At 42.9% G+C, this 26,312-nt stretch overlaps 2 protein-coding genes across 2 annotated transcripts in view; one reads left to right on the forward strand and one right to left on the reverse strand.

Annotated features, from left to right (window-relative positions):
* znf608 (zinc finger protein 608) overlaps nucleotides 1-7,145 on the reverse strand; it is a 42,288-nt gene extending 35,143 nt beyond the window's left edge. Inside the window, exon 1 of the mRNA XM_079516962.1 lies at nucleotides 6,349-7,145. Within this exon, the coding sequence (XP_079373088.1) occupies nucleotides 6,349-7,122 (774 nt within the window). The 5' untranslated portion in view covers nucleotides 7,123-7,145. The remainder of the gene's footprint in view (nucleotides 1-6,348) is intronic.
* A 6,730-nt stretch (nucleotides 7,146-13,875) lies between these two features.
* On the forward strand, nucleotides 13,876-25,720 carry gramd2b (GRAM domain containing 2B). Its single transcript, XM_079516612.1, has 14 exons — nucleotides 13,876-13,984; nucleotides 14,380-14,493; nucleotides 14,765-14,852; nucleotides 16,972-17,041; nucleotides 19,291-19,391; nucleotides 20,201-20,296; nucleotides 20,492-20,563; nucleotides 21,680-21,766; nucleotides 21,890-22,001; nucleotides 22,337-22,477; nucleotides 22,747-22,828; nucleotides 22,953-23,057; nucleotides 24,151-24,232; nucleotides 25,648-25,720. The coding sequence occupies exons 1-14, from the start codon at nucleotides 13,887-13,889 to the stop codon at nucleotides 25,687-25,689; spliced, it is 1,290 nt and encodes a 429-aa protein (XP_079372738.1). The 5' UTR covers nucleotides 13,876-13,886; the 3' UTR covers nucleotides 25,690-25,720.
* Nucleotides 25,721-26,312: the final 592 nt, after the last annotated feature.

Raw genomic sequence — 26,312 nt, forward strand, 5'->3', positions numbered from 1 at the left:
AGCAAAAATCCACCTGTTGGTGGCGCTATAACAGGCCAATGTGAAAAGGGTGGGATATATTCCTCAGCCTAGTAGGAAAGTCTGTGAAAGATTTCACGTAAATTGGACGCTCTGTTCATGATTTGAGGCTTTTTGTTCAAAATGGGCCAATCCTGCAAACTTTGAAAGCCAATGTTAGGCAATTAGGATGGAAACTGAAATATCGGACAGATCCGTCTTGAACACATGACTATAGAGAGTGTGTAACGGCCTTGGGTGGCCATTGGATGATTTGAGGCATTTTGTTCCAAAAATTTGTTTAGCAAAAATCCACCTGTTGGTGGCGCTATAACAGGCCAATGTGAAAAGGGTGGGATATATTTCTCAGCCTAGTAGGAAAGTCTGTGAAAGATTTCACGTAAATTGGACGCTCCGTTCATGATTTGAGGCTTTTTGTTCAAAATGGGCCAATCCTGCAAACTTTGAAAGCCAATGTTAGGCAATTAGGATGGAAACTGAAATATCGGACAGATCCGTCTTGAACACATGACTATAGAGATGTGTGTAATGATTTGCGGGATTTTTGTACAGAATCTGGAGGAGTATAAAATAAATTGTTTTTCAAAAGTCTGCCTGCGCTATAACAGGCCGTTTTGGAAAATTCGGGGCAGAGGTTCATCGTTGGCATCCAGGGAGTGTGTTTGCAAAATTTGTCATCGACCGGGTTAACGGTGCCGGAGATTAGCTGTACACAGACGGACGGACGGACGCACGGACGTGCAAAACATACTCTCTCCCCATGCCTTCAGCCTGGTGGAGACAATAACCACGTTTTGGTTGTAACTTGTGGTGTTAAGCTTAGACTTTACTACAAGTAAGACAGTGATTGCATTCGCAATCACTGCGTTCGCAACTAGACCAGTCACACATTTTGGTGGCATAGCAGTAGAACGAATTTAACCCATGTTTGTGCCGATTCTGCGTTGAACGAGATCAGTGGAGCTCCCTCTGTTGTCTGTGTGTGTCTTCCACATTATTGAAGTAGTCCGATAGGTACATGAGTATCCCTGTTCTCTTGAGTATCTTGAAGACCAGGCCCATTCAAGTTGCTGAACTGTCCTTTACCTTGAGCCATCCTACCCTAGCACAATGTACAATGTTAGGTAATGTTAGGGGATAGGTAAGTTCTAGGTGTGAGGCTAGTAGTGAAAAAATCATACTCTTCGTCAGTGGCGCCCACTGTTGGCAACAACTAAAAAAACATCCACACATGTACGTTTACCTTCTGCTTGAAACAGATTGTTCAGCCAGATCTTTGTGTCCACCACACATAATGACATTTATTGTGACCAAAGGTTGCAGTTAAGTTAACTATGTGTGTTTGTGTGTTTGCACACACACACACACACACACACACACACACACACACACACACACACACACACACACACACACACACACACACACCAGCAGTACTCTAGTCTCATTTCACATTTCTCTCCAAAAGCCCTTGAATATGATAGAATATGATTAAGGATTACTGTCATTACAATAATCTCACACTTCATATCGCACACACCATACCTGTAACAGATTTTTTGGGAGGGGGGGGGTGGGATTGAAAATTGTTCCAAGGGTCACTAGGGGGGGCTCTGTGGGCCCACGTGGTGTGTTTTTAAGCAACATAATTCCCATAGCCCGGAGGGATGTGTCAGCTGTTAGATCGCACATGGAAGGAAACATTGTAAATGGACTAGTTGGCTAATTGGCTAACAAATAAGACACTGATATGCCATAAGTGATGATTGAGTAAGATAATTGCGACAGCACGTCGCATTTACTATGAAATCGTGCATTTCCCGTCAGTCAGTCACCCCCAGGCATGACCACATATGGTCATGCCTCGTGACATCACGTGACATCATCAGGGATGGATCAGGGATGGATCAGGGATGAATATTAAGCCCATATATGGAGATCCCTGATGTCATCAATATTGGCCAGCAACTCTACATCTAACCTCAAACCCTTAGATCTCCAAATATGGAGTGTGTCTTGAGTGTACAGGGTTTGATGAGGTCAGATCAACATATGGAATGTCAGAACAGGTCAGCTCCATATATGGAGATCTAAGCAGCGGGGGCAGTGTCTTGACTGTACAGGGTTTGATAAGGGCCCAGGTAGGGCCGGGCCTTCATTTTCAGGCCTGTTGAGAACTCTAGTTTTCGCCGGCTGCCGGCTGCACTAATAACTTTGGGGCAGGCCTGTCTGGAGTTTAAATGGACAGGTATCAGTCAAAAGTAAAATGTTGATCTGACCCCCCATGCCAAAGCGCCAGCGCTTGCCCAGCAGTCTGCTGTCACCTAGGCGGATGCGTGCACACAAGGTCGCTTCTCGCCCTTAGACGTCTTACTGGTAGGATATGATAATATGATAATATGATAGTATGATAATATATAATGATAAAAGGGGCAGTAGTGGCTCAGGCGGTAGAGTGGCCGCTTGGGAAGTGGGAACCGAATGATTCCCAGTTCGATCTCCAGAGTTAGTGTCAAAGTGTCCTTGAGCAAGAAGCAAAACCCCTAATTGCTCCCAATGAGCAGGTTGGAATGTAATGCACAATCTATGTAAAGCAGGCGCTATATAAATGCACCATTTACCACTTATGATAATGACTTGATAATATAGGTGTGGGTGGGTGGCATAAAATGTCCTGGAAATGTTCTCGAGAATTATCTCTTGAAAAGAGTGAGAAGAACCCTAACAGCAGACAGACAGCAATTGTCGCATTAAAAGAACTACAGTTAAAATAGCAATTTTACGTAAAATCTTGAAGTTGGTGTCAGTGTCAGTCATTATTGTTAAACATCTGCATTACTTAATTTATACGAAGTCTACAATTAGAGAATGTAGAAGAATTGTTATTTTGATCAACGTTTGGCTGTTATAATACAGCATGGAATTGTGGACAAAATCTTATCCAACAATAACAAAATATTCTTTAGTTTGGGGTCTGAGAGGCTAAATCTCATCAAATTGTGGTCCATGGCTCAAATGCTGAATAAACAATGGACCTTGATATGAAAAAGGTTGAAAACCACTGCTATAGTTCCTACTATGTTTTATTGCCACTGAGATGAGTTTCCATTTGGTCTAGCGTTCTACTCCTCTAGGCTCGCTCACATGACCCTATCCTAACATGCACTGCATCATCCACAATCACTGTGCCGCCTACTGTTGTATACATTGTGCCAGCTACACCCAAATGCATCATCTACACTACAGGGACCCACTATTGTGCTGTCTGTGAGGAGAAGTGGGTAGCATAGCATGTATGTGTATGGCCCTGTGACAATATCCCCCACAGATTGTGACAATAGGGGTTGCTGTTTTGATTCTGCTTCCTCTACCTGTTACTATAATGGATGAGTGCACTAAAGATCAACACGTTGTCTTTGCCATCCACCCTGACACACAATGTAGATCACACTAAGCTTGAAATATCAGCAGACCAAAGCTCTGCACAAATACATTTTAGTTACAAGTTTGCCATCTTAAAGTTCTTAATCCTTGATTGTGGAAATTATTTTAATTTGGTGTGACAAATGTATCTGAAATGCAAACTGAGGCTCAATGAAGTATAGTGCTGTGCATTATCACCAGAAGTCATCCTTTGAGATTCATGATTGAATGCCGTTATGGCGCAGGTGGCCCTGTTAGTCAGCCATCACTAGTTAGCATTGGGCTCATCTCCATCTCAATTTTTGTTTCTCCTTTGTCTCCCTCTCCCACACCTCTCTCAATCTCAATCTGTTTCTCATTCTGACTCTCCTTGTCCTGTCTGTCTCAGCTATCCATATCTGGATGGTGTAAATGAAAGTGCTAAACTATGAGTTGAAATGATGGATGCATGAGGCCAATTTATTTAAAAAATGGGTGTCAATTCTTCCTTGGCTTGGTGGGAATGTGCGTGCCAAGTTTATCGGACTCTGTGTAGGGTTACCCTAAGCAACCCTTACCGTTAGGGTCAGGGTCAGGGTTAGGATGGCATGATCATGGACGGACAGGCAGACTTACAGTATGGGACTGAAAACATCATCCCCGCCTGTTCCGACCTGGCAGGGACTAAACTAGAAGAGGAGAGTATGTCTTTGGCGGGCAGGGAGGCTATGTCAGTCCCGCCCCCACACATTTTTAAGCCAATTACAAACAAACTGTGTCAAACTGTCAATATCAAAACCTCAAACAATCGAAACCGATCATTGTCATGTGACTGAATAGAACATTTGTATTTCATTTGGTGGAGAAAATAAAATAAAGTTTCTGTAACAGTGACAATTGCCCCTGTTGGTGCAAGTGAAATCAATTTGAAGCTGCTCAATGTGTATCAAATTTGGGGTAGGCATTCATGATCTTTTTTGTCAAATGGGCTACTCCCGCCTATAGAATTATACATGCATATCACATGACTCAGAGATGATTAATGATTAGAGATTTGTGTGGACAAAATCTGCAGTAGCAGCAAAAAGTCTGTTTTGAAGAAATGCAAATTGGCATAAAATGTTTAGGCCGAAATGGGCAGAAATGGGGCACAAATGTCTTCGGGACCTGCGACACGCTGTCATGACTGCAATGAAGCCTATAGGTCTACACTGTACTGTATATGTAGAGTCATGGCACGATCCAAGGAATCCAGAGGAAATGTTTCTTTGTACGACCTACACTTCAAGAAGAGGCCTGGTATAGCGCCACAATTGAAAAATGTTCTTGGCCTACTGAGAGTGTGCATGCAACATTTTATGCCAATCTGTCCAGTGGTGTCTGAGAAAAGCTGCACACAGACATACGGACAGAGGGACAGACACACGTCACAGACAGGGGGGATTGGGGGAAACACTATGCCTGTCAGCTTGGTAAAGAAAATTGAGTACTTGATTGAAAGGTTGTATCAGACCAATTCCCACCTTGCGATAAGTAAACCTAAGAAAATCACTTTTGATAATACACATAAAATATATTTCTAGGACATTTGAACTATTTTGAAATTTTCCATGACTTTCCCATGACTGGAAAACAATATTCTAGGTTTTCCAGGAATGCATGTGAACCATGTCAATTGGTTACTAGTCTCTTTCACTGTTTCTCTCTGTATTCTGCATTCATACAGAAGCAGCTTTATAAGTGCTTTACAATGTACTTATATGCATTACATCGATCCATTCACACAATGACAACAGAGCCTGTCAGGTTCAGTGTCTTGCTCAAGGACACTTCGACATGATGCCAGGAGCAGGGCATCGAGCTGGGAACCATCTGATTCCCTGACAACCACATCCTGAGCCATAGCCTCTCTCTTCTCTCTCATCTCAGTTTAGAATCTGAAGAAGATCTAAATGTAGATAAATGTATCATGTATGCATGTACTGTCTGTCTGTCTGTCTGTCTGTCTGTCTGTCTGTCTGTCTGTCTGTCTGTCTGTCTGTCTGTCTGTATGTTGGTCTATTTGTCTGTCTGTCTGTCTGTCTGTCTGTCTGTACTGTATGTATGTATCTATGTATGTTGGTCTATTTATCTGTCTGTCTGTCTGTCTGTCTGTCTGTCTGTCTGTGTATTTTAGTAAAGGGAATCTTTGTCAGGTCATGAGTCATGACTGCTGACAGTGTCTTTTAATCTTCCAATAAGAAGAATGGATTAAACAGTATTCTATACAGTACATTATGATGGTAGTCTAAAATATTTTTCATTCCTTCAACATATTGCAGGATATCTATTGTTACCCAAGGGGTTGAATTTCATAATGATGTGCTGCAAAAGAGGATAATGCCTTTCCCTTTCATCCCCTCTCACACCATATATCTCATTATTGAATATCAGCAGTCAGCAGTGGCACTGATAATTATAGTATCCTACTAGCTGGCCAAAGGAACTGAAAAGCTAATAATATGATATACGAAATACGATGTTAATAATGTAATACATTCATTCGGTCAGTCAGTCTCAGTCCTTTAATCATCCAATCATCCATCATAATTCCAGTTGTGTAGCCTGTAAGATGCTCTGTTACAGGCCTGGACTCTCATCTCGTGCCTGCATTCTTTGACAGCACTGTGTGTGCCTTGAATATCAAGATTTTGTATGATGTCAAAAAAGGACATTTTCTTCCATGTGTCCTTAAGGGATGCACACACCGCTGGCAGCCCTGTAACAATTTCAAAGAAGACGTTTGTGTAGTGTGTGTGTGTGTGTGTGTGTGTGTGTGTGTGTGTGTGTGTGTGTGTGTGTGTGTGTGTGTGTGTGTGTGTGTGTGTGTGTGTGTGTGTGTGTGTGTGTTTTATTGGCCTCCAGACAAAAGCCTGTATTATCCCTTACCTTCTCGGCTCCCCTGTGTTTCTTGGTGGCCGGTGTGCCAACAGCGGTGTCGTCATGCCGTCTGACAACAATAGGGCCGCCGCTGCCGCCTTTTACTCCACAATCCACACCGTTTTTAGTATCCCCCACAATCCTAGAGTCTGGCGCACAATGGCACGGGCTGTCTCTGCACAGATGCTCGGGCGGCAGGGCGGATGATGTGAAGACGGAGGGAGACGTGCCATCTCCGTGTTTCTCCTTTCTTGTCCTAATAGCAGCGGTGGAGGCAGCAGCATCCCTCTCCCTCTTCCAGCCCCGTATCACATTCTTCCCCTTTCTCTCCTCCTTGCCTTTGGCGCATGATGAGGAAGACGAGGCCGTCGTTACATCAGAGACAGTGCCGTTGTTGTTGTTGTTAGTGGTGGTGGTGGTGGGGTCTCTGACTCCCTGGCCCGCCGCTGAAATCATTTCCAAACCCTCTCCTCCGACGCCGTTGGGGCGTCCTTGAGCCTCCCGACGCTGCCTAACGACCCCGGCGCATATCTCATCGGCGTCAATGCCGCCGCACAACGCGACGCCGGGATGCGATGAGTCCGCCGCCGCCTCGCTCTCTTTGGGAGTCCTGTTCCGTTTCAGCGAGTATTTCCTCGACTCCGACGCGGCGAAAGGTCCCCGGATATGCACCGAGGGCACGACCGTCTGTCTGTCGGCTCCAGAGGTGTTGGTGGAGGGGGGTGACAGCTCCCTACAGTCCGTCAGCAGTCCTCCATTCTCTCCTCTCAGGAAACGATTCATCTCCTCCTTCCTTGTCTCCTTTGTCGATCTCTCCCTTCCACAATCAGCATTCAAGTCATTGTCAAATTGCCAGCGAGCCGCAATATGCCCCGTTATCCCCGTGGTGACCACATACAGGTTTATGCCTCCTGTATAGGCCTATATCACAATCCAAGCTGGGTTAGAAATTTGACTGATGACATCTCCCGAGATTAATTTGGACAGAAACAGCGGCTGGTAGCGAGGTTTAGTAGATCCCCTGTACTCGCGGTAAAAAAAGAAAAAAGACCCGAATATCATCACGTCTGAGATGTGATGCACAGCCTTGTCAGACAGACAGATTGGCAATATAGGTGGGGAGGGGGGGAAGTAGAATTTGGAATAGCCTATGCTATATGCTGACGTATGGTATGGCTGAGACAGATCTAAGCCAATTATTATTAGCAATTAGCAATAATAATAATTATTAATAATAATAATAATAATAACATTTAGGCTATACTATAGGGTATAATGTATAGGCTATAATGTTTTACATAAAAGGCAGTTTGTTACCATTGTTTGCACATATCATAAGTGCATGTAGCATGACACTTGTGAATCATATCTTTAATAACTTTATTTATCTTTTCCTGCCTCTCTCTAATTTTCGTTGTAAAATTGTCAATATTGCTGAGGAAGAAGAATACGTGGGTATGAATTCATTATAATAATTTCTGGAATCAATAAATATGAAGGATTTTGAATTGGTAAAATGTTGCCCATGATAATATGACAACTCGTGGACACATCAAAACGGACCGCACATAGGCCTATACACATTGCATCGTGCATTCAATATTCAATTGCAATTATGAGTAATGAGGCATGCAGTTGAGTGGAGGTGTCAGGTGTGATGTGACATTGCCTGCCATGAAGTTGTTGAGACCAGGATGAATCAGCAATCTACAACACTGAGCAACTGAGAGGTGCAGTACGTGTGATTATGGAAAACTCACAAATTGTATCTAGGCCTATAATGCACAACATCATGTGTCTGTCAGTCTGTGTGTGTGTGTGTGTGTGTGTGTGTGTGTGTGTGTGTGTGTGTGTGCGTGCGTGCGTGTGTGTCTGTGCGTGCGCGCGTGTGTGTCTGTGCGTGTGTGCACGCGCACGTGCAGTGCTGTTATACTCGTAGCACGCAGTAGACCTATACCACAGCGTTTAGTAGCCTACCAATAAACAATTATGCACGCGCAGGTACAGAACGGTGCACGCGCGTGCACGCTACACAGTGTGGGTGTGTGTGTGCGCGTGGTGTGCATGCGTGTGTGTGTGTGTGTGTGTGTGTGTGTGTGTGTGTGTGTGTGTGTGTGTGTGTGTGTGTGTGTGTGTGTGTGTGTGTGTGTGTGTGTGTGTGTCTGTCGGTGTGTGAAAGCCTACATTTAGCTTACACGACAGGCTGGTAGTCAATTACAGCTAGGGGGAGCTATTCTAAAATACAGATTTGAGTATGCGGCAGGTGTTAACGATGATTCTAATGAAGGCAAGAGAGTCAGGGTGCCACTGCTAGATATTAAAAATCACATCCGTGTGAAGTGAGGGGCGCTAATATATTATTATAAGTCTACTCATGTTGATTTAGGTGATGTAATGGTGATATAAAACAAACGGTGCCATTGCCAACACAAACATTAAACGCCATTAACAATAAAGAGACAATATGACACATGACGTAAATGTTCCCTTTATTGTCAATGCATTTTACTAAACAAACATTATTTTCTTTTCAAAATCTTTTTATTCAGGTTTTGTAACAGTAGCCCAGGGGCAAGTATTAAACAGACATATAAATTATAAAAATAAAACTCAATCCCCTATCCCACCCTCCCCCCACCCACAATCCCAAGGATAGTCGGAAAAACAGTCTGGAGGAAATAAAATAAATATATATATATATATACACACATACACAAAATACATGCATACATATTACAAAAAATAAAAAAATAAAATGCAGATTTTTCATAGCAGAGCAGATTTTGTTTCTGTTGTGGTTTGGCGTTGGCCGAGGCATAGGCACGGAACAAACTTTGAACTAAAGACAAACATTAAACCTGTGTATATGAGGGGTTAGCGCCCCTCAAAAAATATAGATGCCTCATTGGCCGCTGCAGTTAATTATTGGAGCAACGTGTCTCCATTGAAGGCAGGAAGTCAAGCGGAAGTGCCATAGGGAAGCACTGAATGCAGACTGCGTCGCTGACTCTCATTCGACACCTCCTTGTCTCTCCCTGTCACTCAACTGACTACTGGCCAATCACAGCGCGTCTTTTCCAGGACTTATATTACGCAAGCGGAAGCTTGACAAGCGTCATATGCTTCCACTCATGCTTCCGCTATGCTTCACAAGGAATCTCAGGAAAATTGTGCCTTAAATTTTGACATGCGCCCCAGAGCCGGAAGAGACCTTTATTATGTCTATGGCTACTAGACCTTATGCAGACCTAGCCTGGAAACCAGACAAATCTGCCACAGGAACAAAGACATCCCTGCATTTCGCTTACATTTACATTTCGCTCACCCCAGAGTTGTGGGTGACCAATCAGAGCCCACTATTCAAAGGGAGACGTTTTTGCTGTGATGTTGGAATCTGTTTGTATCTTCCCTTGGAAATAAATCTTCCACACCGAAGTTCCAGACTAATATCTACGCAGTGATATTAGTCTGGCCATGCCAGGCTAATGCAGCCATCTTAAGTTAATGCAGGGTTTGGCAACTAGCCGCAATTTGCAATTGACAGCCCATACATCCAAACAGAGAAGTCCTATCTGATTGTATTAAACGACATCAAACTCACCAACTGTTTGTTTGTTTAATAAAAAATACACCGTAGGCATGTTATGAGCTAGGCCTACTTTCTGTCAAGAAATTCCTTGCAGGTGATAATTTTTCTAAGCGCTTGCTTTTAGTACAGCAACGTCATGCTGCCTACATTATGTGCAAATTCAAAACCGGTGGTACACAGGGCTATTGAGCGATAACAACGAGCAATTCCAAATTCCAACACTTAACCAACACCAAAAATAATCATCTGCAAGGAATTTCTTGACAGAAAGTAGCTCATAAACATGTCTACACTGGATTTTTATGAAACAAACACTTTGCAGATAGAAAGAGAAATTTTCAAGCTTTTCATACAGCTGCATTGTTGGTGAGTTTGACATCGTTTAATACAATCACATTCGTGGCCAGTAGCCACTTTGAGTGGCAGTCGTGGCAAACGCCAGAACATTCTGTCCATATCGGGTCGCAACTTGAACGGGCCCGAGTTGGATAAGCGAACTTCGCAACGTTCGACACTGCAACTCACACGCTTTAGCACGCTCGATAGTGTCACTCGTGGCTCAAGTTTGCTTGAGATGGCGCCCCTCCGTCGCGGTCTAAAACTGTACTTTATCCCCTACTACTAATAGGTGGTGGGTGTGACCATTTACTCAAACGGGAAGAGGATTCCACACTCGCATCATCAGTAACACCTGTGAAGGAAGTACGGAAGTACAGTAGGGAGAGTTCTTTCAAAAATGGCTGCTATGGATGCATTCTTCTGTCCAAAACTCACACATTATCTCTGGGGATGTGATGTATGAGTTAGATTTTTCAGATCCCATTCCAAGTGGCTATGAGTATGACTAGTTTGCGGGCCCTGGGTAGGCAACCCTAAACCTGGGTTGCTTTTCTAGTTTCATTATATTTTGCTCTTCTTTATTCGTTAGGCCTTTTTACAGTAGGCCACCTGCAAGTCCTGATACATATACTTTTGTCCTGACCTTGTTTTGTGTGTTTCTGTGACCCCGCACAAACGCATTTTTTAAATCTCTACTTTCTATGATTTTGTAACATATTTATTGTGAAAATAAATAAATAAACTAAAACAAACCAGCTCAGGAGAACTGGTCAATAACTGACTAGTCACTCTGATAAGAGATTTGGGACAGGAGGTCAGGGGTTCTGAGTTCACAGAAATGTCTACATGATTGTTTTGTAAAGTCGAACATGAACACATAAATGCACATGTAGGCCTACTGCACCGCAGCACTGCATGTGTACATTGGTATTCCACCATACAGCTGTGGATATTTTTATTTGACTGAACAGGAAATTCACAGAAAGAAAGTTGAGGTGTACAGAGTGAGTATATACTTCTCACACTACTCACTGACATAACATTATACCAGTAGTGACGGAGTAGGTTGGTACATTGTGTCCAATACATTGAACAGGATATATTTAACCATTGCTCAGGATAATAGTCCATATTGCACAGAAACATCGGGTGAACTATACTCGGTATACCTCAGCTGTGTGCCCATACATTACAGCAGTGTCAACTACAGTGGTATAACCAGCAGATCAGGTCATTCTACTGTGCCAATGGAGAGCTGTTGCTGTGAGGAGTCTTATAGACAAAGACGGCACACTGCAGGGACTAAACCAACAACCCCTCTCACACCAGCCCTCACTAGAGCTAGACAGCAACCATCTCAACGGTAAGTAAGTCAAGAAATAATAATAATAATAATAATAATAATAATAATACACTTTATTTTTGTGCTTCATGAAGCAAAGCTACAAAGTCGTTTTATCTTGCAAAAACAAGTTTACAGGAACATATAAGAGATAAAATAAAATAAATACACAATAGTACGGAGCCATGGAGTGGCCAGTAGTAGTAATAGGTAATGTGTATTATCTTTTTATTCATACATAATACTTTAACTTATAATCTCACTAACACATATATAATATCCTTCAGAGTGTTGGCATGTAGGCTCACATAAAATTCATTCATTGCTCTGAGTCTGATTCAGATTCTGAATACTGCCTATATCGTTGCTGTCTGGCAGAAACTAATTTTCTCCTGATTTAAACTTTTTATGTTTTTTTCCGCAAATTAATGCTCTACTTTGTCCGGAATATACTATAATTATAAATACATACAGTACATGTATGTACTGTGCATAACGGTAGGTCTATGTATGTAAATATATGTGTATGCTTGTTAGCATTATAGTTATTGCCATAGCAACACATATTCCATCAGTGTTTCTCAAGAAGAATCTGATGAAACGTCATCTTGTACAACAAATGGCATCACCGATTAAACATGGAGAGAGTTTAAAGGACAGTTTTTGTGTTTCAAAGGCCAGTGAATTGTGTTACAGATTAAGCACAGTGACAAGGGATACAATTAATACAGTAATTAGAGTTATAATAATTATACAGTAATTAGTTTCACTGTCTCACCCTGTGCGTTTCAAAGTTTTCTGTGTGACGTGTATATGAACATATTACAGGCAACAAACAGAGGAGAGGACTTTGTCAGTCAGGAGGACAGTGAGTTCAGTCAGTAAACAAACATAACGATATGTTAGAAGATAGGCACATGCAAAGTATGTGCATAGCCTGTGTGTGTGTGTGTGTGTGTAATGAAATGATTGAAATGATTACTATATTTACCCAGGGTATCTGGGCTAAGCTCAAGAACTTGTTTCCAGCCAGGCCCTGCTCATAGAACATTTCATCGTAGTGGTTCAATGCCTTGTTCAAGGGCACTTCAGCGGTGGTAATTTTAACGTGTGTGTGTGTGTGTGTGTGTGTGTGTGTGTGTGTGTGTGTGTGTGTGCACGCGTCCATGCGTGCATGTGTATTTATTGAGTAAGCAATAAGCATGCAGAGAGAAAGAGAGGGAGAGCATGAACAGATAATAGTGTGGTTCTGAGAAGGCATGGTCAACTCACACGGTACAGTACAGTACAGAGGAGAGTGTGAATCTCCATAACATGATGTTTATGTTCCTACACTCAATGTGGCCTAGTAACCCTGGCTCAGGTCCTGCTGACAGGTGGCTCATATTACCACCTTTTACCGCACCCTCACATTCAAATACAGGCACGCACGCACGCACGCACGCACGCACGCACGCGCACACGCACACGCGCACACACACACACACACACACACACACACACACACACACACACACACACACACACACACACACACACACACACACACACACACACACACACACACTCAGGAGATGATGGGTGTTAACTCTTCATGGTCCAGACCCATGTTTTTCTGAACCATATAAAAACCTTCTAAAGCGAGGGAAACTCACAGTGCAGAAGATCAAAGCAGAAGAGCACAACAATTTATCATCTCAGGCAGCCAAATTAAAGCCTGATAACTTTCAATGATTTAGATCCAACTTGTGCAATGTGCCATATACGGTAGGCTAGGCCTCCAGTGATTCTGGTTATCAAACTTAATTTGTAATTTCAATATTTCAAGGACCACCAGTTTGTTATGCACCAGGTTCACCCCATAACTCAAGAGTGTATATAAAGTGGACCCAAATAGAATGGACAGGTTATATTCTATATATGGTCCATGGTTCTTTCCTGAATCCTAACTATCAATCATTTATCTGGGGACCCCCTGGATCCCCCTCAAGGACCCCTGTGGGTCCAGATGGGCCCCACTTTGTTTGAGAACTATGTGCAGTAGGCTTCACTCCCTGAGTCCCTGTCTCCCTCACGCCCAAGCTGCACGCAATACACACGCACTGTTCCACTGTCGTGTGATTGGTTGTGATACCTGAGAGCAGCAGACTGTGTGAGTGAGACCGTGGGGCAGGTGAAGGGGAGGAGGGAGCGGGACCTCTCACTTACACACTGCTGTCTGTCTTCGCGCTGCTCCTCTCCCTTCGTTCTCATGGTAAAAGCTGTAGCGGGACAGTTATGACAGAACCGTCAGTTAGCCAGCAAACGGGACAGGAGGACGAGGCCAAGAAATGTAGCAAAGGAACCACGAAGAACGACACCGGGGACTACTGCCAGTGAGTGTTTTGTAACTTAATTTGTAACTTGATAGCCTATAGGCAGGGTTTCAAGGTTTCACTTCAACCCACACGAAGCCTTAACAATAACATACCGGTAGGTAGTTGTAATGTTATCGTTTCATTGCGCGGTAGCGACAGTAAAAAAAATAACAGCAGCCTGAGATATTCGGCAGTCGGCAATTTGTTCACGCAGCGTCTACCTGTTGCACCAAGTGCGTTTTCTTTGGGGTGGGGGGGGGGGGGGGGGGGGGGAGGCCGGAGGGGGGCTGAATTTGAACTCTGCATGGCTGACTGGCTCTGCTCCGCGGGACCGGGACACCGGGTTATTTTGTTCACAATTGCGCCGTCAGTCAGCCACAACACAAATGCACACTTTAATTTGTTCCCCATAGGTCGGATGCAGAGAACGGGCCCAGGAGAGTGCTGCTGTCAGAGGCAGAGCACCAACACCTCCAGACGGACCCGGACCAAACCGAAAACACCAGAAGGAAGCCTGCCCTAGTCAGGTAGGCATACCTGTAGGCATAGTGCCATACACTGACACAGGCTACAAAACACATACATAAACAAACAAATAAACAAATAAATAGCCTAAATAAACAAACAAACAAATAAATAATCAATCTACTTTGCCCAGAGTATAAATCTAATTTACTCTGGGCACTTGTGTTTGAAATCCTTAAATGATCGAATTGTTGTTTTGAAATGCCAGACTCCATGTTGTTGTGGGTCTTAAAACCCATTGATTCTACAGTAGGCCTATCTGTTTGCCTAAAGGTCGAAGACCTTTGACCACTCACTGCTGACTCAGGTCCAGCCTGACCCTGATGCCAAGATAGAAAGAAAGAAGTCTCACTACAGTCAGGTATGGTGTCTCTATCATGGCCCACATCAGTTCATTTACAAGTTCACTGATAAATTGTGGCATTATAGAGATTAGTTTGACATTCATATCGACATAATCTACTAGATCTATCTCCTTCCTGGAGCTGTATATGAACGTGTGGATTTGACTCAAAACAATCTCCATGTATGGTAGATGTTTCTCTACTCATATACAGACATGTTTGGTCACACACACACACACACACACACACACACACACACACACACACACACACACACACACACACACACACACACACACACACACACACACACACACACACACACACACACACACACACACACACACACACACACACACACACACACACACACACACACACACACACACACACACAAGTTCCCTCCCCGAACATGGCTAATTATGTTCATGCACATTCATGCTGTGAAAGGATATTCTGTTATCACAGTCCCCCTAATATTTTATATATAATATAATGAAATGTCCATGTGGGCTGACGGACTATAGCCTATGGTCAAGCAGAAAAAAAAACACAGAAGTTCTATTAGAAGGAATTCTCACAAGGCGGAGAATCGTTGCTGTCGGGTAGAAACTATCACAAGGCTATCCAGTACTGGTCCATTTGAATGATTTTAAGTGTGATATTTCCTCAAAGGTTTTGTGGGATGAAAAGTAAAACTAAAATCCCAGAATGAATAGGTTATGTGGTAACTATGGAGACAAATTCTCCCATGGGAATGAGGTGATGGTGTGTGTGTTGTAGGGGTGACTATATGGGTTGGTGTGTGATAGGTTTAATATTTTTCCTCTTTCTGTGGTAGGTCATTTTCATATGGTTGATGCTTTGATACTTTGATTAACCAATTAGCACATTTTAACAACTGTTGAGTTGTAGTGATAGAAAACTGCCGGCGGTGGCTCAGGGGTAGAGTGGCCTGATGGTAACCGCAAGGTTGCCAGTTTGAACCCGGGCTCCCCTAGAGTTAGTGTCGAAGTGTCCTTGAGCAAGACTCTGAACCCCTAATTGCTCCTGATGTGCTGGTTGGTGCCTTGCATGGTTTCCGCCGCCATCGGTGTGTGTGAATGGAATGCACAATCTATGTAAAGCGCCTTGGATAAAGGCGCTATATAAATGCACCATTTATCTTTTACCAAAACCACAATGAGTGACATTTTCATATTTGAAATGTTATTGAGATGAATGATACTGTAGGTAGCCTTGAAAAGGTAAATCATAGTGCTCATGAAGGTCTTCCTCTGGGTTGTCTAGCTAGAATTTATAGTCATCCCTTTGTGCTTTAAAGTCTGTCTGGCAAATAAGTTGAGTGCCAAATATTCACTGGGTTCTCCAGAAAAGGACATGCCATACATGGTCAAATCAAAGTTCACACTAAAGTGTACTGCCTCCAGTGACCATTGCCAAACACCACCAAGGTCACATTATTTAGCTCAAGTTAACCTGCCCAGCAGCAGGTTAGTTTCAGGGCATAAGTTGCCATAGTAACAGACATAGAGTAGACTCTCAGTAGAGGAATTATTTCCCTGAAAAGGATTTCCCTAAATTCTGTCTGAACAGATCCAGTTCGCTCGCTAATCCTGCTTGGAGCACACCCCTGATCCTGCAGAAACAGTTGGTTACAGTATTTGACCTGCATTTTGCAACAAGCCTTCTCACGTTCTCAGCGAAACTGACTAAGGTTATGTCTGCATAGTCTGACAGTGTCGATGTTTGCCATGTCCATTCACTTGCTAATATTGTCTTAAAAATAGCTGGTCCTTCAAAGAAAAAGCTCGAACAGCTGTAATATTCTGCTCAATCTGTGTGGAGGAGAAGATAATAGTTGTATTGTTAAGTTAAGCAATCTGTAATATTTGAATCTTATGCTAAATCATGAAAATGCCAGATGCAAATAAAGCATTCGGGTGTGTGTGTGTGTGTGTGTGTGTGTGTGTGTGTGTGTGTGTGTGTGTGTGTGTGTGTGTGTGTGTGTGTGTGTATGTGCGTGTGCGTGCGTGCGTGCGCGTGCGTGTGCGTGGAGGGGGCGAAGGGTTAATCAGCATGCTGACATTCCTGAGACTATGGCTTTGCACTTTAATGTTGTGTGTTGTGTTTCAGCTGTCTAAGACCAACTCCCAGTACCATAAAATATTTAAGGAGATCTGCAAAGAGGAACAGCTCAGACAGAGTAAGCCTTTGATGAGAAAGTGATCAGTTCTACCTTAAATACCACATGAAAGATTCAACGATTGTGTATTAAACTGTTATTAGTTGTGTGTTAAACACTGAATGAGAAATGTAATAGTGTATGCTGATTTGGGTAGGCCTACTTTATGAGCAATTTCAAGAAGAGAGTTTTTCCATTGATGAACACACAAGCCTACTTGTGGCACAGTTTGGCTTTATACTATAGTATATTATTTGGGCCACATGACTGTACATGTACAGTACCGTCTCATAAAGAGGGAATAGTGTGCTGCCTGGCATACACATGAAATATAATATCCATGTAAGAATTATTACTTTCTCGTATACTGTAAGACTTAGTAGTGAGGGTTTGTTTAGGGAATGAGGTGCAGGTGGGGAAGCTCCAGAGTGGTGTAGTAGAGCAGAGGTTCTCAAACTCTTTAATTTCAAGGACCCCCAGTCAGGGACGGCACCAGGGGGGGGGGGGGGGGGGGCCTGGTAGCCCCCTCTGGTGGAGGCTTAGCCCCCCCTAAGCCCCCCTCCAAACAAGCCAAATTGACTGACTTCTATGTAAACCAAGATTCATTAGCCCCCCTCTAAATAGCCAGCCCCTCCATAGCACCCCCAGTCACAATTTTCTGGAGCCGTCGCTGCCCCCAGTTTGTTATGCATTAGGCCACGGACACCCCCATAACTCAGTGAGTGCACCATTTCTGGGGAGCCCCTGGAAGCCCCTCAAGGACCCCTAGGGGTCCTGGACCCCAGTTTGAAAACCACTGATGTAAAGAAGAGAGAGTATTGACAAGCTTCTTTTCAGTCCCCGGAGGTTTGCAGTGTTGGAAGTCATTTAACATGGTAAAATGTGTGTTCTAAAACGGTTAGTCCACTCCCAATACTTGATTCTGATTGGCTGGTTACCGTTGTAAAATCCACGATAATCCACACCTTCAATCACTTTATATCATTCCCAGCTGATCCCGCAGCTCTGTAGCTGAACTGGGGAAGGGGAGCACTTGATTGCCTTACACACGCTGGCCGTGCAGGCGTGTAAGCACCGCCTGTGAATGTGTGGCTCCAGGCGCCCCGTAAAAACATCAAGCGCTATTCTCTCGACACATAGCCTGAGCAAAACAAGGAAGTGTGGCTCGCTCTGGTGGGCGCAAAGCGTAGCTACTTTTGTGAATTTAATAGTTTTATTAGGTTAATATTGCTATATGTTTGTAACCGTTTTAGAAAAGCAATAAGCCACGCGAGGTCTAAGGTTACCGTGGATTTTATAATGGCCGAGAGGCGTAGGTAGACCTGACGCGATAGCGAAGGGTCTTCTACCCTCTCAGCTTTAATATTCCATCAAACGTCTGGCTGAAGTTAGCCTCCCAGTGCCTGATGAATCTACCATACAGAATTGACGGACCAAGAAAGTGGTGTACCTGTCCTTTCCGTATTTACATAGCCTTGGTCAAAACAAATCCAACAAAGGCCAGAAATGGAGCACGCAACAATGCCATATCCCAAGACAGGCAAAAGGTCAAAACATGCAGGTGAGGCAGGCAAAACAGGTTCCAGAGAAAAGACTCAGGTAACCCGAAACACTGAACATAAATACAGGGGCTGAAGCTGGACTCAGGTAACCGGAAAATGTACAAGGACAGAGACGAGAGAGCTAAGACATGAAGCAGTAATGACACTTGGCAGGGCTCAGATAACCGGAAACAGACTACAAGGACAGAGGCTTGTTGAGAGCTAAAACATGAAGAGGTAACAGCAGTTACAATCTGGCAGGGGACAGTAGAAGTGAGCATCTATAATTAGTGATTAGTGCTTGATTAGGGAATAGCTCAGGTGACTGCAGTGCTGCTGAGACAAAGTGGAAACTGGTGTGTGTAGATGGGAGAAGCGGTCAAGTAATATGGAAAGGAGGAAGGTGTGAGGGCATCTGGTGGCTTAGTGAAGAATAGCAAGTTAGAGTGGTTGAAGGAAATGTGGCTGGAGTAGAGCGACAGTTGTGGTTTGGAGATGAGACAGATGTAGCCAGGGAGGAGAGACAGAGAGGAGACTGTGACATCTTGTTTCAATTGCATCTCTACAACAACACTTACTTACTTTGCCTTAATCAATCTGGTACAGTATTGTTTTACTTGGCATTTGATTTTATAGTGAGTAGTTCAGTGGCTCTCTCAAGTCTACAATCAATTTTGTAGTTTATCGAACTATTGTGTAAAAGGACGTGTACTTTTCTCTGTGTATCAGGTTATACCTGTGCCCTCCAGAAAGACATCCTGTACCAAGGAAGACTATTTGTCTCAGACAACTGGATCTGCTTCCATTCTTCCATTGGTAAAGACACAAAGGTACAGTATGTAGCATAAGTCAGCTCAAAATCTAGATTGACAAGGCTCAGAATTAAGGCTGTTAATGTTGTCCATCTCAGTCTCTGGCAAAGACACATACGACATATGTATGCATTAAAGCCTGAGGTTGAGTTGTCTGATAAGATAACTTAACGATTTAAAATAATGTGGAGTGGAGGAGACACCAAGAACACCATGCCATGTAGATGGATTTATTCATGACAACTTTGTTGGTGCTACCACTCCAAAGTCTATGTCAAAGATACCAAAGTATCTGTATTAGACTAGGGTTACATAACTGGACTCAATGTTTACTCTTACAACTATTTGTTAAAATAGCATTGAATCAAATGCAATATAAATGTCTATGTGGTGGTCTAGTATTAGGAGTCAGTAGCTACTTTAAGTGGGTAGAGAGACCATCTGGGAATCGGAATGTTGCTGATTTGCCTCCAGGATCACCCAGTAGACTGACTCTACTGAGTAGAGTACAGTATGTGTTGTAGTGTTGCTGAACAAGACACTTGACCCCTAACAGCCCAGTCTTGCCATAGTGTCTTAAGTCACTATGTCAAGATACATGACTATAATTAGTCCATAAATATACATTTCAATTTCAGCCACTTTGTGTATGGAATGAATAACTAGTACTGTAGGTACAGTAGATGGTATAAAGCTACCGACATGCTGCATGAGTGCATCTGCAACATCTGTGCATACTCAGGAGTCAGGAAACGTGTGACAGTGAATGTTCCTGTATGATTCATCCACACCACAGTTTAAAGCTGCTACCTAATTCTCTCTTCCAGATTGCCATCCCAGTGGAAGCTGTCACTAACATTAAAAAGACTAAAACTGCCATTCTGGTGCCAAATGCCCTGGTGATTGCTACAACAAATGACAGGGTAAGAATACAGTGTCTATCTGATGTGTTAACATTATTAGTAGTAGCTGTCCATTAACCATTGTCATTCAGCACAATATATTTTTGTATCCCATTGATGTTGAAACTTACTTAGCTATATTCTGTAACTGCTTTACTTCAGGTCAAAACATTGAGCAGCACTAAGCACTAAACATGCATTTGTCCTCCCCTGCAGCATGTGTTTGTGTCTTTCCTGTCAAGAGACAACACCTACAAGTACCTGATGTCATCCTGTCTACACCTGGAGGTAGCAGTGTCCACATACTGTATCTGGAAAGCATGATGCCAACGTATACCATACAGATACAATATATATCAATTTACACAGGGAGGAGTTATGGTTGCAAAGAAATACTGTGGGCTTATTTTGGGGAAGGTGGATTGGCGGAAAATTTTCCTTAAGCAAAGTAGCATGTTGTTCCCTGCCAGCATCGTCACTCGTCAGAGTAATTTTTTCACTTCTAACAATGTGCTGAAAATGTGCTTTTACACTAAGTCCTTTCTTATTGCCACACTTCTATTATTGCTTTTCTCCTTTTATGCATTTTGTATGCCTTCTATTTTGTTTGGTTTATTATTCATTAATATTTATTATTACTACTATATTATTATTATCATTGCTGTCGGGGCAGAAACCTTGTATCTCCATATTTCACATTTTTATGTTTTTTTTTCATAAGAATGCCCTACTTCATCATACAAGTGTGTCTGTGTCACACAAAATTGTGAAAATAGCAGATATGCAAGCTCACAACGCGTCGTGTCGCAATACCACCCCATTCGACTGGTATCATACCATTGAATGGGGCCAGTATGGCCGTTATCATACCATCTTATTGGCCCAGTATGGCCATACTGGCATACTCACTGTTTCAGTATGTCATTATCAGCGATTGTCATTATCACTGATGTCCTGACGGAGGCGCGCCGTGTCTGGTGGCCTTGAGCTACGTGAGGCACCGCCGAGCGAGGCGCTAGCCGAGTGAGTCGCCGTGCCGAGCGTTGCGAAGGCCACCAGACCCGACTCAGCGCCGTCCGAGTTACGTCCCGATAGGCAGAGAATAGTATATATTAGTAGCCCCTAGTTTCCATGCGCCGACAATAGTTGGAAATGACACGTCCACCTGGGGGAAACCTTGACCAGGCTATGGTGAGTATGCCAGTATGGCCATACTGGCCCCATAAGATGGTATGATAACGGGACATACTGGGCCCATAAGATGGTATGATAACGGTCGAATCGGCTGGCAATACCTTGTCGAGTTGGTAGATCGCCAAATGTTACGAAAATGAGAATAAAAAAGGAACGGTTTTGGACATACAAGGATTTCCACCCGACAGCAAGGATATTATGTTTGTCCAGGAAAAGAGCCCGTGCAGCAGCCCTGTCCCCTCAGCAGAGAGCAGCTTCAGAAGTCAGAGGTCACCACGCTCACCGCACTTCCCTATGGTCAGTAGAACACAACACATACCGTTCACACCATCAATGTGATCTACACAAAGTACACAGAACACATAAGGAGAGGAGATAGTTCTCAGTGAACTAACTATAACTGACGGTATGTTTCTGTAGAAGTTTCCTGGTGATTTTAGTGACCTAGATGGAACGGTGAGACGCAGACGGCAGGACACAGAGGAGAGCAGTAGCTCTGATAGCCAGACACCGGACTATGAAAAACTACCAGGTACAGTAAACCTCCTGCTCATTATGTATTATGCACAGCATAATACATAATGGATCACATATCAGTAGAATAGATCAGTGTCTCTCAACCTTTTCACGCCACAACCCCCCAAGATAATCATATTTGAACTGGGAACCGCCCCAAAATAATCATATTTGAACTGGGAACCGCCCCAAAATAATCATATTTGAACTGGGAACCGCCCCAAAATAATCATATTTGAACTTGATAAATATATATATATAATATAACAGATAAATATTGTGAAAATAGCCGATCTACAAGCTCACAACACCTTACAAGGTATATATATTATTGTTATTTGGTGTGCATAGGGTTTCCTGTCCCTCCGTTCCTGGAGGTGCTAAAGCAGGGAGAGAGCCCTCCATCTGCAGATCACACAGAACACAAAGTGAACCACCAACCACACAACCCACAGAATGCTGACACCAAGCAGCAGGAAGCACACTACACTGGTCAGTAGTCCAAGAAGTAACAATACTATAATATACCTGTAGAATTACTTTGTTATACAAGTGAAAATGTTTTTTGAGTAAATGCTGGAGCAGACCTGTCGTCACATGCTGCCCGTTTGAAAAGGCCTTTACAGTAATCAAAACAAAAGAAAACAAGACGCATGTTCCTATAACTAGCTTACAGGTTACCACATTAGTTAACAGCCCCATACAACACAGTAACTTTGACCAGTCTACCAGTGGTATAATCCTTGTTTTACATTTCACAGCTACAAAAGTAGCAGACGTTGTGATTGACAGGACTCTGAAACCAGTGTCTCTCAACACACTGCTGCTTGTCTACCTGTTTTTGTGAGTTCAAAAGTTTCATTATTCTTTCTATTCTTTATCTGTAATTCAGGTATCATGTTTATATGTATTCATGTAAGCCTGTGTGTGTGTGTGTGTGTGTGTGTGTGTGTGTGTGTTTCTTCAGAGTGTTCATTCTGGTGCTGTCCTCCTGTTACATGGCTCTTAAGATCATCTCACTAGAACAGAGACTGACCTCACTGGGGTCCATCACAGACCTCACACAGGACGAGTAAGATCACACCGGCAACAAGCACCTAGGTCCTTACGGTTCACAAAGAGTCAAGCCTGATATCATTTCAAGATATGAGCAAAAACGTCATCATTTTCTAACATGTTTGATATTTAGGGGTTTAAAACCCAAGGGCTGAAATACTATTTTTTTTCCTCCTTCTGCTTTCCATGAAATGGTGCATTATTAAAATTTCACCAGGGATTGGAAGTTGTGTGCATTGCTTTTACAACAATGACCCCAATCGGCCTGATGGGGCGTTATTAAAGACATAAATTGTGACGTCTTTTGCAGGATTCTGAGAAATGTTTCCTTTAGAGAGGAGAATCAGCTAGGTTGGCAGTGATCGAACCACAGTGGTAAGGTGAAGTGTTGGAGTTTTGGATGCTTCCAATTCCTAAGCAACCTCCTTGGATCTCTGAAGAAACATCATTGCATAAAATGTTTATTCAGCCTTCGACCTACCAACGCCCAACACTCCCTGCTGAGTGACAGCCTCAGCCCATAGGATCGCATGTCGGAAACACCACGGTGGATTCAAACCCACAACCTCTGCGGTGTTGTGCAGGCATTTTACCACTGCGCCACCCGGGTGCCCAGAGTTTTTTTGTTTGTTTTTTTAAGGCGAGTCTAGAGATTTGTGCTGAGCCTGACAAGCATATCACTTTCTTTGCGGGTCACCCTTCAGGCCCAATGAAGGATTCTGGTGTCCTAGCTCACTACAATTCACACACCATGACCAACCCCATAGCTCATCTTATACTCCTTAGACCAGGAGTCAAATCACAGGATTTGTGTTAAGATCACTTCAGTCAGTGCCTAAACGATGCACAAACCTCCCAGGTCACTATATGGCTTCATAGATCATGTACTACACCTGAGCTGTGTTATTGCTTGGCACTTTATTCCTTTTCCCCTTTTGTTGGTGTTGTTGCTGTATACTGTTAGTGTGCTAAGTGCTGTATTCAATTAAATGATCAGCAATGGAACCAAGAGATAAATTGTGTGATCTATACTTCCTTTATTCTTGGAAGTAAATTTCTTTACGTTTTATGTTTTCATTTTTAACTTTAATTCATACTTTGCGTTTCAGAAGTATCTCAGAGTATCTACGACCTGAGGTAAATGCAGAGATCTACTCGGAACTCAGCCTGAACCTGATGAAGCTGGAGAAGGTTAGTACATGGTCATTTAAGTACGCTCCCTTTGTCTTCCTGTATGTTAGTCTGTCATCTGGCTGGCTGGATCAGTGCTCATATAGTGATACATTCTTTTAACTGTTGATCTGAATCTTCAAAAGCTTTAAGGATAGAAACAGGTATGTATATGTGACAAACCTTAAAGGGCCACTTCAACCCTTTTGCAACCAGATCTTATTTTAATGATGTGTAGGACACAAGAAACACTGCCCTGGGGGTTTTGTGTGCACAATATGTGTTTTCTGATATTTTAGTCATGATTGTTCATGACCAAAATTTGTCATGAAAATGTGGTCTCACTTCCTGGACAACTAGTCAGACTCACACCTACACACCTGCCTACTCCACAATGGAGTCAGGTAGGCCTATTATGACACCTGCTGGTTGACAAGTAACCCTGCCTGAAGCTTAAAAGCCCACTGAAGCTTAAAGGTACGTTATCTCCCCTGGCCACGCGGATAATACATATGTCCTCTGGCCTCAGCAGTAGTTACAGTTGCTATTGCCTCTTTCTGTCTTGTTGACATGTTTCTCAGATAAACGTCAAGGATATAAACACAATGGACAAACAGAAATACTCAAATACAAATACACAAATACTAAACACTGATCACGGCACAAATAAATAATAATGAATAGAGGTCCAGGAGAAGACATACAACTATGTATAAGACAATGTAGCTTTAAGCTTCATTTATACTTATATGCACAACCATTTTGATGTATCTTATTGTGATACTAGAAGGAGACATTGGATTGTTGTGGTGCATACATCATGTGAAAGCACACACTCACTATGAGCTAATATTAGAATTACACCTTTGGACAAGTCCACTTATACCCATGAGAAACCTGAGGCAAGGACTGTTCCTGTTAATCAAACATTTATAGTCAGTGATCTGCTTAGAGAGAGAGCTCTGCATTTAGTCATCTTATTTTTAGGGTCACTTGTCTGTCTACTCAGTGCTGTCATGACTGTCACATTTCATTTAGACTGATTGTCTAAATGAAATTGCTGCACACTAGCCTGATTTATACCTAGTTGCATATCGTGTCTCGCACTGCAAATAGCAGATCTACAAGCTCACAACTCATGGAAGCACGGTGCATAGTGAGCGTGTACATCTTCTATTTCCCGTACGAGACACTGGCACACAACTAAGTATAAATCAGGTATATCTGTCTAATATTGTTTTTCTCTGTTACTGCATTGGTTAGTCTGTGTGTTAGTGGTAGTGTTTGATTGTCAGCTACTGTCTATTAGCCTGTTGACTGTCTGGGGGAGGAGTCTATTAGCCTGTTGACTGTCTGGGGGAGGAGTCTATTAGCCTGTTGACTGTCTGGGGGAGGAGGAACACTTGATTGACTGATCATTTGTCATTCTCAATCAGGTGCAGAGGAATCTCCAGAGACTGCTGGATGAAGCAAACTGACGACACGTCAGTGTAGTTAATTATACTGTTACGTATTGGACCAAATGCTGGCCTACCTGTGTCTGTAGCTGGAAATTAGCCAATGAAATTTAGCCCAGTCATGCCTCAACCAGTTTTTCTATCTTGGTGAGAACTTAAACTGGTTGGTGGAATTTGAATTTTGCCTATTGCTGTATACCACAGTATTCAGTTCATCAGGTGAAGACTGGGAATTGAGAATACCCAAGAATGTATAAAAATAGTGTTGTTACAGTAGACATGATCAGTATTTCTTCATGTTTGTACTCGGTTTGCATAATAATGGAAATGCAAGTTTCTGTATTTCACTTGACACACCCTAAAGTAAGCCAGCAAAGTAGGAGTCACAGTATCGCAATTAAAGCGTTTAAGGACACTTTGACATAACACAAAACTGTAGACCTTTCCATTATAACTTTTACAGTATATTAATAAGATCTCTTTTTCTCCCCAATATAAGTAATTGTAAATTCCTCTCGTGTATACCTGTGTAGTCCATGTAACTGCCAACCCTTGCTATTTGGTCTGGAGAGGGTGCAGACAACCATGTCTCTTCTGTGATACACTTGCCACTTCTTTTCACCTGATAGTTCAGAGTTTCGCCG

Source organism: Electrona antarctica, assembly GCF_951216825.1.
Source record: "Electrona antarctica genome assembly, chromosome: 12".
Classification (NCBI taxonomy): domain Eukaryota; kingdom Metazoa; phylum Chordata; class Actinopteri; order Myctophiformes; family Myctophidae; genus Electrona; species Electrona antarctica.

Excerpts from the sequence above, each read along its gene's own strand:
- gramd2b (XM_079516612.1), top strand. The coding sequence starts at position 13,887 with ATGACAGAACCGTCAGTTAGCCAGCAAACGGGACAGGAGGACGAGGCC. Across the intron at positions 14,853-16,971 it reads AGAAGTCTCACTACAGTCAG|CTGTCTAAGACCAACTCCCA; the intron begins GTATGGTGTCTC and ends GTTGTGTTTCAG. Across the intron at positions 20,564-21,679 it reads CATCCTGTCTACACCTGGAG|GAAAAGAGCCCGTGCAGCAG; the intron begins GTAGCAGTGTCC and ends ATGTTTGTCCAG.